The 14,541-nt window shown below is 42.2% G+C and overlaps 1 protein-coding gene across 1 annotated transcript in view; it reads right to left on the reverse strand.

Moving 5' to 3' along the window:
* Positions 1-14,322, reverse strand: part of LOC113235860 — a 44,160-nt gene extending 29,838 nt beyond the window's left edge. Inside the window, exons 1-18 of the mRNA XM_026471783.1 lie at positions 14,009-14,322; positions 6,857-6,992; positions 6,547-6,793; positions 6,144-6,291; positions 5,940-6,072; positions 5,611-5,860; positions 5,325-5,545; positions 5,031-5,252; positions 4,837-4,958; positions 3,548-3,722; positions 3,327-3,478; positions 3,076-3,178; positions 2,670-2,986; positions 2,427-2,589; positions 2,169-2,351; positions 1,916-2,099; positions 1,681-1,842; positions 696-772 (exon numbers count right to left, since the gene is read on the reverse strand). Coding sequence (XP_026327568.1) covers positions 696-772; positions 1,681-1,842; positions 1,916-2,099; positions 2,169-2,351; positions 2,427-2,589; positions 2,670-2,986; positions 3,076-3,178; positions 3,327-3,478; positions 3,548-3,722; positions 4,837-4,958; positions 5,031-5,252; positions 5,325-5,545; positions 5,611-5,860; positions 5,940-6,072; positions 6,144-6,291; positions 6,547-6,793; positions 6,857-6,992; positions 14,009-14,322 — 3,309 coding nt within the window. The remainder of the gene's footprint in view (positions 1-695; positions 773-1,680; positions 1,843-1,915; positions 2,100-2,168; positions 2,352-2,426; positions 2,590-2,669; positions 2,987-3,075; positions 3,179-3,326; positions 3,479-3,547; positions 3,723-4,836; positions 4,959-5,030; positions 5,253-5,324; positions 5,546-5,610; positions 5,861-5,939; positions 6,073-6,143; positions 6,292-6,546; positions 6,794-6,856; positions 6,993-14,008) is intronic.
* Positions 14,323-14,541: the final 219 nt, after the last annotated feature.

The raw sequence follows: 14,541 nt of genomic DNA on the forward strand, positions 1-14,541 counted from the left end.
GTCAATGCTTATAATTCAAGATTCGCTCTGGGCCTTTTGGAGGGAAAAGTGTCGTTTTTATTTTGACTTTCAATTATTTTGTGAAATCTAGTTTAAAGTGGAATAGGATAGTGCTATTGTGCCTTAATCGAAGATTAAAACGCGAAATTATACGAATCTCGAACTAAAACACCCGTATCGGCCCGTTTTAAGGAATCCCGAGTCAATCCAAGCACGCCGCCTCAAATTGCCTATCCTCTTTGTGGCGGCCATATTTACAGAAACATAATTAAACTTTATGTTTAGGCTGATGGCTTTGCCAAAGCCTTAATAAATTAAAAAAAAATCTTATAGTTCAATTGTTTTTCTTTGAAAAGTTGTGCGTTTCAACAGTGCCTTGAAACCCTCGCTACTCATCTCGCTGATATCACCTGACAGATTCTGACATATTACTGTACGAGACAAGCAGCTCGTACAGCGGGAGAACCTGGTCTACCATTGTTGAACCAAATTGAGGAATATTTCTTTTTGGAGTAGGACGTCAAGCAGCAAAACGGACGGATGACCTGAGAAGGTTGGTCGGCAGACGGCACAGGACAGAAAAGTTGGCGTTTTCAGAGGAAGGCTTATATCCAGCAGTGGATGCATGTAAACTGTTGATGATGAAATAAAATTGTTTCCTGCATTTTAGTGACATGTGAAAATGCGATACTTACCCTCACTTCCGCTTTAGCGTAACCCCTGAGCTCCACAGTGTTTGGTGTAAAAGTAATTTTGAGGTACTCGTCGACTTCTGTAAACCATATATTACTGACACTATAATGTACTTCTACAACATAGTAATATGACACCGAATGGTTCAGATAGAACTACGTGAGGTGCGCTATAAGTTTCCGGAATGAATATGAAATATAAATATAATAAATCAGAAATGAATTTATTGTTAAATTCATCACTGAGATTCAAACGACCGCGTTGGAATTCTGCAAACCAGCTATAAATAGTCATCTTGCATGGTTTTTCATCGGCTTAATTTGCAGGTTATGAGCCTTCAACTCGCCCTTTTCTTCCGGTGGCGCAGTCAAGACCATCAGCGGCCAACTGCAAAGTGTCCTTCAAAAAAAAGCTTCATCGCCAATAGCAGTTTGACTCCGAAAGTAAAGTAAATCCATGGTGATGAGGACAACCAATTTCTAAAATGACGCCACAATGTAAAAACAAGTGACAATCAGATGAAACAAACTGTATTCTGCAGCCAAAGAGTTCCATTTTCAAATGTTGTAATTACTTTTTAAATATTGTTTATGTTCCGGAAACTTATAGTGCGCCCTATGTAGCATATATCGTACTCTTGATATAAGGGTACGTACAGATCTGGCAAATGCGCCGCGAATGCGTAGTAGGCATGTGCGCTGCGCAAGCGCTGTACTCGTGCTGTATGCGTGCAGTTAAATACATGTAGCGGCGCGCGAACAGATCGCACTACGGAATGCACGTGCGTAGCTCGCAAGCACGAGCGAGAGCGATCACCAGATGTACGCACCCTAGTCAAGCTACATGTGATCATAGTATATCAAAAACTGCTTATGTCGAGCAATGCTATTTAAGCAAAAAGTTTTCAACTAATTTCTTTAAACCTCCTTCCTGAAAACTTGTAATTTTGCAGATGTAGCCTTATTAAACCAAGGGTGAGGTACTCGCCTGGTGCCGGCTCCCAGTGCACGCGCGTGCGCTGTGGAGTCTGGTTGTGCAGCTGCAGACGGTAGCAGGAACGCAAGCCAACTCGTAGTACACTGGAAGGACGCAATATGCACGACCCGCTGTGCCGGCACAACTTGGCGCAGTCCAGGTCGCAGTTAAAGCCTACACACCACGACGTCTTATCACCTCGTCTAATCCCCTTTTCGTTAAGGGTGAACGGGAGAGCAGCGCTCACCGCATGCCGACGGGCAGCCATCGTCAGCCTCGTTCCAGACATGCACGCGCAGTGCCACTATTGGCGCCATGACGCGGTAGGCCAGCAGCGCCGCGCGACCTTCCACGCCGGGCGCGCTTCTCAGCACACCCAGATCGCATACTGTGCGTCTCACCGCCACCAGTGTCGCTACGCAGCCATCGCTCTACCGATTTACAAGTTAGTATTACGTGCAACGGCAGTGTAAGCACCGGCCCCTTTTCGGACCACTCACATCTGGCGCTTTTACGTCATAAACGAGTTGTTGCTGCGCGTTGTGCAGCAGGGCGCCGCGCGTGGGTCGCAGCAGCTCGCAAGTGCAGTGGCGATCGTGGCACGTCCCGCACGACTTTTCGACGCACACTTCGTGCGGTGCGTTTTCGCGCCACCAGCGCCACGCACTTCCCCACCAGCAAATCTGCACGAAAAGAGTCGCTAGTAACAGGTCGTCATTCTAAGGTGGTCGGAGGCGTCGACGGCACAGCGCACTCACACTTTGATACGTGTTGTTGATCAGGGTGAGTTCAGAGCGCAGATGTGCGCCCGGCTGCACCAAACCCAGCCACGAGTGGGTCGGAAAGAGGGCGGGATGTCGCGTGTCGCTCGCGCGAATCACATGGAGCGCCGTCCGCCACTCGTCCCCCGGAGCTGTCAGCCTGTGCACGCATACACAAGAGCGCCTACAGTCGGCGACCATTGAGCGGGAGTTGGACGTGGGACACGCATCGGTACTCACTCGATGATATCTTCGACAGGATAGTGGTCAGCCTGCGGCTGCAGGGTCAGGCGCAACTGTGCGGGTGCAGGGTGTGTGGGCGATAGATGCAGTTCGCGCGGCAACGCTGGCGCCAGCTGCGCGAGTCCCGTCCACCGTGCAGTGATCCCACTCGCACCCCACAGCTGAACGCCACACACCGCCGCTGTCACTTCTGACACGCGGCGGGAATGCGGCAACTCCACTACGGAAGGCTGCACCACGAAACGCAAAGGCACCACTTCCCACCACACCTCCAGCTGGCAGCTCACCACATCACACACGACGCGCTCTTGCCGCTGCGCGTGCGTACGCATATAAAAACGAAGCAGTGCAATGAAATGCAGCAAAATTGACAAAAGCTTCAGCTAATCTTGCTCCGTCTTACCTGGTATCCGGGAAACGGATCCGCTAACACGGTTTGTTCGCTGATGATCATGGGCACGTAACCCGGCGGAAAACTCTCTTGGGGAACTCCTGCCAGCACCAATCTGAATAATTGAATCATTTAATCATATTTATGTAATCTCTACTTACCCCGACGCGAAAAGGGCGTATTTATAGCGAAAAATTTTCCGCTAAAAATACGTAATAGCGAAACGGAAAATCTTCAGCTGAGGCTCTCCTCGTGTTACCAACATAAGCACGGCGCGGTGCTGACCCGGCGTGTCACCGGCATCCGTCACGAGCACGTGCTGCACGTGCGTCGAACGCGGAGCGATCACGCTGCGCGCCGGCTCCACGTGCACCGACTGTGCATCCTTGTCCAGACTCGTCCCCGCCGCTGTCGCCTGCGAATGGCTTCAAGTCACAACACACTGGGATACGCGCGGCTCTTCCAACGACGGCTAAACACTCACCGTGTCTCCGCCGGCTGCACGGGCCTGCTCATGCGCGTCTTTGGCTAATCGCGCGCCTTTGCATCGCCACACGTCGTCGTTGTCGTCTAGCCAGTCGCCATCCTCAAATTCATCCTGCCAGCACGTGCATACACCCCACGTGCGCAAACACCAATAGTATGAGTAATACACTGGGCTGCAAAACAGACAATGTTCATTTGCACACAAAAAATGTAGACGTGAAGTGTAATTTAGTTTTTTGGCTGTATCATTACCTAAACTTCAAATAATACACATGTATTGGATAATACCTTCTCAAACCGGGAGTGATTCAATATAAAAGGTAAGAAAACAAAACACAACTTTTTTAAATACTTTCCGTAACAAAGTAATTGCTATTATGAATGCTAAGTGATGCTATTTTAATAACACGTAGCCCTATTAAAAAGAAACACTCAATTAGATATAGATACATTCGTAACACTATTTGTCCTTAAGATTTACCAAATATCAATTAACCATATTTTGTATTAATTTGCTATTATAATAATTTAGTTACATCATTTTAAGAAAGTTTTACATCTGGCAACGATTCTGACATTAAAATAAATTAACCAGTAATTTGTTGGAATAAGGTTTAAATTTACGTGAACGCTATTCGACTAGAAGCCGATTAATTCCGGCTTCTCGGCCGCAATTTCTTTAGATATATTATAGCGGATTTTTACGAATGTGTGCGTGTGTTAAATGGAAGCGCGTAGATTACATGAATGAAATAGAACTCGCAGATCCGCCACCTTACCTCGCGCTGATTGGTGAGATTACGTGTGTAATAGTTAATATTTTGAATGTGTTTTTTAAGTGGTGAGGTATGCGCGCTGTTTAGTAATCTTTTGGTAATACGCGGAAAATTTTAGGCAAGCCGGTGGGAAGCCTGTTACCTATGTGGACGCCATGTTAGCTGATATGATAAAATTTGGAAAAGGCTGTTTTATCACTCAAATTTGATGGTTATATAAATGTGGATATAATAGCTTTATCGCGGCGGCCTGCTATGGGTGTGATAAAGTTATTCTGTATTCGACTGTGCGTTAAGACGCCGCGCAAACCCATGTTTTGTGTTGGATACTAGCAACCGGCGACTAGAAGCGAATATTTTATTTTTTTAAATTAATGTAAAATCGACACGGTCACCAGTTGCGGCAACCGCAATTGTACGAAGATGGAATATTCGCTTGTACTACTTGAATACTGCTTGTACCCAAGACAAGACATACGGCGCCCAAACTGATCTACGTATTATGTATGACCTATGGTTCAGCAATTGCACTGTAGCGGAGAGAGGACGACCCGGAAACGCTACGCCAAGGTTCACGTAGTGCTCACAGTCCGGATCGTCATCGCTGCAAATGTCGTAGTTCTTCTCTTGCGCCTGTCGAGAGAGTTCACTGTGAGAGTCCAGGGTTCAACGCGATAAAAGACCTGACAGTAAGAGGCTTCGCACTTGCAATGTCACGTGCTCCGGATGGAAGTACAGAGAGTCTGCTAGTAGCATGAGCGGGCGTGCGATGGCCGTTGACGACAGTAACCGCAATGGCATCGTCTGCAACCCCACGGCCGTGGCTCGGCACCATACGGAGCCCTTCACCGCGCCGCGCCCTTCGCCCCACCAGACTGGCTGTAATGCGAACACGCCGCACAACAGCGTGCCGCACTGCGTCAACTCCTGCACAAATCCAACGACATACTCACATCTAACCTCGGTACATAGTTATAGCAAGTTTGAGTGCTTCCTCACCGCGGGCGCATACATTAGCCAGGCGTCCTCTGGCAACACGAAAAAACTGGCGTGTTCTGAGCCGCAACGCAGTAGCAGGTGCACACGGTGGGTATCGCCTAGCAGTCGTGCGCCCAAGTCCAGTACATCACCCACTGGGGCATCATTGCCACCCATCGTCATCTCCGACGCACGCAACGCCGACGGCCCAAGCACGGTGTGCGCAGCGTTCGTTACGACCACTATGCAACATCGATTACTTTTATCAAAAAATAGTACCACTAGACCACTTTCGGTTGATACTGACCGTCGAGTATGGGTGGCTCCATGTAGCAGTTGATTGGAATATGAATATTCTGGCCGACCGAGACGCGCACGCGGAGCTCGTCGCGCAGACGCCGCACGTCTCGCGGCCGGAAGTGCACGCGCAGTTCGGTGGAGGCGCCGGAGGTGATAGAGAGACGGCCACACAACTGCACATCCAGTTCGCGCCGAATCGGCGGGCGCACTGACACCTTCACCTCCATTGACGACACATTTACCAGCCGCACCGCCGCCTGCTGGACGGCCGCCCCTTACATTATAGTCTTCATGTCACCTCTCGCACTTGTCACACTATCGAACAGTGTTACTGACCGTGTACAGCTCTCCAATGTTAAAATTAATAAAATCAATTTGCGGCGGGATACACATGACCATTTCCACCCGGGGTACGATTGGCGGCGGCGGCGTCGGCGGTGAGATATGCCATGGGGCTATCGATCCTATGCTGGGCATGAGAAATATTTATGTGTACTTCCTTATCGTAAAAAGAGTAAAAGTCACCAGAAAACCATATACCTGTACGAGTATTCAGAAGAATAATTCGAATTCAAAAAGAGCGTCTCGCGTGGCGTGCAACCGGAGACGCCGCGCAGCGTCAAGTCCGGCTCGCTAAGGTTTCCCGAGCAACACGCCAGCGTGTTCTGCACCCAGAGGCTGTGATCGCCTGTGGCGGGGGACCAAGCTTAACATCCAAATTTGTAACATACATAAATGGCACTAGTGGGATGTACTTACATGAGTTGATACAATATTATATACTTATTTATTTTAGGGTATTTACAGCTTGCATCACAGTATAATAGAAATTACATTAAATAATTACAAGCAAAATAGTTCCCTACTGATAAAAAATTCGAAGTGAAATAAGACATTTTAATCAATCGGAATAAGTAGGAGCCGATGAAAGCACTCCACTCACGGCAAGCGTCCTGGTCCAGAGCTGGCTTGAGGTCGGCGCGACCCAGCAAGTGTCGGTTCAGACAGGCGGTTGCGATAGAGGCCAGTGCAGGTGTGGCAAGGGGGCGCAGCGGCGCGTGGCAATGCCCAGTGCGGCGCAGATGAAAGGCGTTGCGAGGCGGCGCACGCGCCGAACGGCTGGCGGCCGTGCGACGTAGAGCGCTCTCGCATTGCCGCAGGGGGTCTGGCGAGGGCGCATACCGCTCGCTCTACGACAAAACCATACGTCACATCACTCAGACCTAAATTGGACGCCCTGCCTCTTCACTCACCCAGTGCTCTTTGTCAAGACGCGTCTCAGAGGCGCACGGTGTCAGCGTGGGCAGCACCGATGGCGCAGCGTGCAGCCGGAACACGCGCCGCAGCACTGGCCGCACATCTGCACACTCGCCGCCGCCACCGATGCGCCTATGGAAATCGAAGAGTAAACACTCTTTGAGCGTATCGTTACCACAAGGCAAAGACAGCAAGATATAACCGCTGCCATTTGAATGTTCGAGGGCCCACCGACCCCTTGCCAGGCAGCAGCGGCAGGTTCTCCACCGAATCCTCCAGTGTCGTAACTGTGTTTCCTCTACGACACTGAAACCACTAACAACAGGCAGCTCGCAAGTAGATATTTTTATTATTATTTCCTTATCAATTCGTGTTGACGTGCGAACACGACATATAATTTTGTGACACGTACGGTGTCACTTTAGGCGTTGCGGCCTCCTTGGTTATAGTTTGGTATGCTTGTAATTTATTTAATTATATAATATTTGTACTCGAGTAGTGATTTTACGTTGAAATTACATGAGAATTTTCCAGACCAATTATTAGTAATTTTATAATTAATTTTACACACAACATGTAAAAGAGCTGGAAGGACTTATTGCCAGCAAATAATACCAGTGTCAACTCTCCTATAAAGTCACAAATATTGCAGACTATTTTATTCCAATTACGAATTCTAAATGAGATAAAGACGATTCCGAACAAAGCGTATGTACTAAATCTATGTCATCTACAGAAACCTTTTAAAAAAATACCATATAATATCGAGTTCTTAGGTTTTCGCGATTGTTACACATAGGAAATGAAACTATTTTTCCGGATTTAAATCGCGTATATTTCTGTTTTCAAACAAACCAACGTTTGGGCCCTTTGGAGGTCCCATGGTCACGGTTGACTGACAACCTCGTAAAGGGCCCTAAATGTTGGTTTGTTTGAAAAAAACAAATAAACAAATTATGTAGTTATGTTTTAGTGTTCTTTATAAATGAAATCGATAAATGAAATACTGTTTATTTTGTTATATATGCAATATGAATGTATTTATTTTAATGTTTCATTAATTTATATAAATAGAAATATGATTATAATAACATTCATTCTAACTAATATAATAATAAAATAAGTTGGTAATAGCTACAACGCACCAGAACTGTCAACAGTTGTCCCGAATGGCGGCGGCCGAAGGAATGTAGTTGTTTTACGGGAAGAATATATTGTTTGGAAATAAAACGAAATCATTTTTATTTTCATAAGATACGGTTAAAAAAGTTTACAAATGAGTTAATAATTAGTGCAGCATATCTTACCGATGGTCGGCATGCAAAACTTTAACCATACGTTACATTAAAATATTAATACTAACATGTACTACAGTGTTATCTGTTAAATATATATCTAAACATTCTTTGACGCTGTTGAAACAATTTTCCAAAAGCCATTTGTCTAGTTTTTTACACATTTGATTTGTCGGCAATGCTTTCAAATTGGTACTTTATTAAAAATCTAACACCCATGCTATAGCAATTTCTTTGAAATAATGTAGTCTGTGGACAACAGTTTAACACCAGTCTATCAGGTTTCCTTATACTTCTAGGATTTACTACTATTGGCTCCTTTGAATAGATCTGGTGTTTGTTTCACTAATTTACATAACTCTAAAATGTACTCACTGGCTACAGTTAATATTCTCAGTTTAGGAAAAAGAGTCCTGCAACTAAGCAAGGGACCAACACCACAAATAGCTCGTATACATTTCTTTTGTGCTATGCATTCTCTACCAATTGTTGCACTGTTACCCCAAATTATAACTCCGCAGCGAATAACTGACGCTATATAACCATGGTAAGCATACAAAGCCACTTCCCGACATATTGTTTTAGACAGCCTGCCTAACACATATACAAATTTATTGATTCTGTTACATAGATTATCAATATGGCTGTTATAATTAAGATTTTTGTCCAGGCATAGTCCTCAAAATTTTTTTATCAGCTGTACAAATCTTTTGATTCCTATAATGTACATTTAGACTAAGTTGCGATTTTCCCTTTAAAGAAAACTGAATGTAAATTGTTTTTGTCACATTTACATGTAAATTATTGTTATTAAGCCATTCCATTACGGACTCTATAGTAAAATTAATGTCGTTTTCATATTCGTTTACATATTTTTTATTAGATGTCACTACAATGAATATGTCGTCTGCAAATAATACACAGTTATAGTCTGTCACTTTAGGTAGATCATTAATGTACAAAATAAACAATAAAGGACCCAATACATAACCCTGTGGAACACCGAGTTTATTATGTTTGTATTCTGCGTTATAAAGGTTTACAGTTTATTTAATCAGAAGAGTTTTCAATATCATTGGCGTAGTCCATTTACGAGCATACAGGTTACAAACTTCAAAAGTAAGTGCGACTGCACTGAAGACAATTCATGTTTTAGAGAGCTTTTATGACGATCATGACGATGTGACTTCGTGAACGAATGGTAAGAACAGAGAATTTATTTTTATTCCTCGTTGTTTAGTCTAGAAAAAACACTATCCATAAAAACAATATTATTTTCTTCTCAAGATGAATTTTCTCGAAGGGTTCTCTGGTGTCCAGAATATATAAATTGCCGTAACAGCACGTTTTTGCAACATAAAGATTCTATTAATATTGGCGGCATTACCCCAAAGCAAAATGCCGTAAGCCCATTATGCCGTCCACTGACTAAAACGCGGCTAAAGTGACAAACGGCCAAATATCCGTTTTAAATGGCAAAAGATAGAGCACAAAATTGTCTTTTAATAACAGTTAATGTAAGTTTTAAGCTTAGGAAATGGTAATCTTAATATATGCTTTTGAATGTTATTGTAAAAAAGTATTACAGTTCCCCATAAAAGAATACTTTTTTATCTTACCTTCTTTCACCTTACTTTAGTTTCACCTTAGTTAAACGAAATCGTGGTACCATGTGTTTAGACTTAGTTCTAAGGTTAATATTATGGATATCTTCTTTATTAACGAAATTACGTATATTTTGACGTGCGTACAAAAAAGTATTTGAGTAAATGTACTGTGATGCCACAGTCATGATACCAGTCTCCTTAAACTTTTCTCTGAGAGAAATCCGAGAACTTAAACGGTACACAGAACGAATTGCTCGTTTTTGCAACACAAATATAGTTTGTATTATATATATATAACTAAAGTTAACTAGTCTAGCAGTAGCAACATCGCTAAACTCACGTATTCTACGGACGCATTCTAGCGTATGCAGCAGAGCTTAATCTGCTTATCGAGTGAGATCGAAATATAAAGAGCATTCTTATCTAAATTTCAGGTAACACGCATAGAGTGAATAACACCTCTCTCTGAAATCCCGAAAATGTAATAAAAGAAATAGAGTACTTGAAATAAAAGGCAAAAGTCACATTTTAAGTGCTACTGTGGTAATAATCGAGGAACAAAAACTTCAACCAAATACCTACATGAATAGGTTACAGCGATTCTTTTCATCAAAAACGAGCTCGCGAGAAACACAATTTCCTGCTACTAGTGTATCATTGTCGTGCAAGGGTTCAAAAGCTCACAATTGCTTCCTGAAAGAGAACACCCGTCTTATAAAAATCTCTACGATACAGCCGTTTAACTAAAGATGAAAGGAATCTCTTTTAAGTCGTTATATTCACTATAGTGTGGAATGCTATGGTATAGCGTGCTCATTTCCGTAACTCGAACGACGTCACAGCATCTATTGTGTGTGTGGCGGGTTCAGGGTGTCTACTCTTGCCACTATGCTTCTCCTGGAATTTTAGTTGAAGACTTCGGGGAACAACCTGATGTACATAATTAGCCATTCCGGAGCATTATAGTAGGACATGCGAAGCTGCTTCCTCCTGCTCCATGCACTTTCTAAATTTGGTAGCAGTAGAGCTTTTTGTGAAAGAGCTCGTCAGTAATTATCAGGTTAGGTTTTTGTACTCAATTTCGGTGACAATTTTTATTATTTAATTACTCGAATATATCATCGTGAAATATTAAAGAATATTTCAGGTTACCACACTCGAATATTAAATACTTAATACTTCATGATGATATTCTTTAAATATTTAAATAAAAAGAAATTGTCACCAAAATTGAGTACAAAAACTTAACTGAAAATTACTGTCGTCCAGGGAAGTACTACCATCTTACTTCTGCCGCTAAGCGGTAACGTGGCCATTACTGTGATCCAGTTCTGAAGGGTGAAGGGTGCTGGTGAAATTACAGACACATGGGACTTGCCAACTTATGTCACAAGGTTACAGCACAGAACCTGACCTGAACCTGAACCAATAACCCAAGAGGACTGCTATTCGCGATACATGACCTTAGTTATTTAGTACCTATTGGTTCACCAAATATCGCGACGAGTACCAAATAGCTATTTTTGTCTTGTTTTGTATTGACGAGCTGTAATTTATAAAAGCTACCCTAATTTCTAGTGATAACAAACAAATCAACTGGACGGCGCTTATTGCACAGATTTTTATGGATACTGCCGGCTATTCTTGTATTTTGTTTAGGATTAGCGCCATCTACACACATTAGCTAGCAAAAATTAGTTCGTAACACACAATGTCATCTATTGATGCGCATATTTGTCAAAGTTCTACAATTTTAGGTCATGGTCTGGAATTAATTTATATCTATGGGTATTTAACTGACTTCGTAGCCGAACAATTACCATACTAAACTGCCACGCAGAGGTCCGCGTTCGATTCCCAGGCCGGGAAAAAAATGTGTATGGCCTGTATTTATTTCTCTCGTGAGTTTGGATGTAATATGTGGTTATCTGTGTGTGTGTGTCCATGGCACCCGCGATACAGGGTCGTCCTTGTAGGAGCCAATACTACGCTATAGTATTGACGCCTAATTGTTTAAATAGATGGATAAGTTAAGTTGTAAAAGGTTTATTGGTAAAGATACAAGCTAGTTGAGACTGTGTATCTCTTACGTTGTAGTTAAGTTGATAAATGTATATTGATTGAATGGATAATTTTCAGGCACATTTATTGTACTCAATTTTGGTGACAATTTCTTTTTATTTAAATATTTATAGAATATCATCATGAAGTATTATTTAATATTCGAGTGTGGTAACCTGAAATATTCTTTAATATTTCACTATGATATATTCTAGTAATTAAATAATAAAAATTGTCACCAAAATTTAATACAATAAAAATACCTGAAAATTACTGGAATGTTCGTTAAACACAATTGCCAACTTAAAAAAGGAAGGACGCAAAGTAAGCGGAACTAAAATTCCTAGTGCGGCGCTACGAGAACATAATATAAACTACTTTCGCCCTATCGAGCGCCGTTTATATAGAAGACAGGATTTTGACCTTCTTCAGAAAACGATCTGTAGGTTAGCATGAAGATTAGCAGTCTTCTTGAGTTATTGGTGATCAATAACTCAAAAACTACATTAAAAAAGTGTGCATTATACGGGCCCAATAAAGTGACAGTTAAAGTACGAAGATCTTGCTACCGCTTGCTAGTTGCTATAAAAATAACAATAATAGATGTTCAGGCTCGTGATAGCTTTCCCGGCGGGTGTTCGGAGTTGTTTCATGTTGTCTTTGCTCGTTTCCGTTCAATCAAATATACACGACCGAAGTTTTGGCTTTTTCCACCTCCAGGGGCGCAGCAGTTTCCGGATATGAACGTCGAACAGCTTTGTAGGTCAATGTCGAGCACAATAACAATAACAAAAACGATTAATTGTTGATCTAGAGAAATATTTGTTTGTACCTAATTTATTTTTCTGTTGATTTCTTTTGCTGATACGTCGTTAACTATATTTTTAACCGATTCTAAAAAAGGAGGAGATTCTAAATTCGCACATATGTTTTTTTGTATATATGTTACGCGATAACACATTCCTGAACCGATTTGGATGATTCTTCTTCAGTTGGATAGAGGGTACCTCAGTAGTGGTTCCATTTATATTTGAAGAAAATATTCCATCTGTAAGGGTGGCAAACTAGGGGATGAGTCCGGTAACCGAATTCATTAAAACTTTTGGTCAAACTTTTATACTTTATTTCAATTGATATTTGGTTTTTAATCATCATCAGCTTACACGCATCAACTGCTGGACATAAGCCTTCCTAGAGCACGCCATCTTTCCCGGTCTTGTGCCGCCCGCATCCAGCCACTGCCGGCCACCTTGCTCAGATCGTCCGTCCATCTTGGTTTTTAGTATATAATCTAAAATAGCTCACAATTAATTAGAGTAATATCAAACGCACACTGCTATTGTTCGTAATGGCGCGAGTTGCCCGAGACTCGTTCAAATATGCGATTGTGGTACATTATCACACACACATCCGTTGATATACTTTATTTTTATTATTGGTAACATGAAATTGACAACAATAACTAATATTGTTTATTAAAACAAATTGGTACTCAATTATTTTATTTATTTAGGCATTAATCCCATAACATTACATTATACATTACACGGTCAGAAAAATTTAAAAGCAAGAAATAAAATAAAAATTAAATTCAAGTTATAAATTTAAAATGTCAAAAAGTTATAAAATTAAAATACAATTAACAAGATTAACATTAGGAGTATTAAAAACAGTTATAGGAATTATAATAGTCACATCTTAATAACAAAGTCTGCACAAGTTCATTACTGGACTTATTTAGTCTCTCTGCAAAATACCATTGACGCTTTCGTAAAAGAGCGTAAAAATCGTCCACCCTGTTCAGGGCAAACATGGCAGACGTAATGTGGCTCAAAAAATGCGTTGTTGTACTGCACTCGTAAAATGTTTATCGATCGTTTGGTATAATTATACCACAGCTGACTCGCATAAAACGCCTGACAGTATGCCCGAAACAGAGTAACTTTCACCTGGTCTGAGCAATATATTGCTCTTCACTGAAATGGCTCGGCGCTGCCTCTCAAGGTCTTCATCATCCGTAAATCTGTCTGTAATAATGTGTCCCAGGTATTTAAATGTAGGAACTACTTTTAACGTTGATCCAAGTAACGTAACCGGCGCAACAATGTCTGGCCCTTTGTCATATTTAAACACCATCAGTTCTGTCTTTTTCACGTTATAATGAAGACCATGAGCGATAGCATACCGTTCACGTATGTCAATAAGTTTCCTCATTCCACTAATAGAGGGACTCAACAGTGCCATATCGTCAGCATAACTAAAGTTGTTTGCACAATCTCCTACGACATGACAGCCGACTGCAGCTCTGCTAAGTTCCTCCGTCAGATCATTTACATAAATGTTGAACAAAACTGGCGACGTCAACCCTCCCTGTCTAACCCCGCAATCTAACTTGTACGGCCCATAGATCACGTCATCCCAGCGCACCACGTTAATCTGATTCCCACACCAGAATCTCAACAGACATGTCACACTATTTGGCACTCCGGCCCTTGACATTTTTGACCACAATAGCTTATAGTTGATGGTGTCAAAAGCGCGGCTTAGGTCGAGAAAGCAACCACATACAGTAGTTTTTCTTTTTAAATAATGCTTTATGGTATTTTTGAGGCAAAATATAGCCACATCCGTCGAGAGACCAGGTCGAAGTCCAAACTGAGCTATATTTAGTTTTACCGTTTCCGTAATTAACGGATTTATCAGTTGCTTCAATATTTT

This window comes from Hyposmocoma kahamanoa, unplaced genomic scaffold, assembly GCF_003589595.1.
Source record: "Hyposmocoma kahamanoa isolate Upper Pololo Valley unplaced genomic scaffold, ASM358959v1 88, whole genome shotgun sequence".
Lineage (NCBI taxonomy): Eukaryota > Metazoa > Arthropoda > Insecta > Lepidoptera > Cosmopterigidae > Hyposmocoma > Hyposmocoma kahamanoa.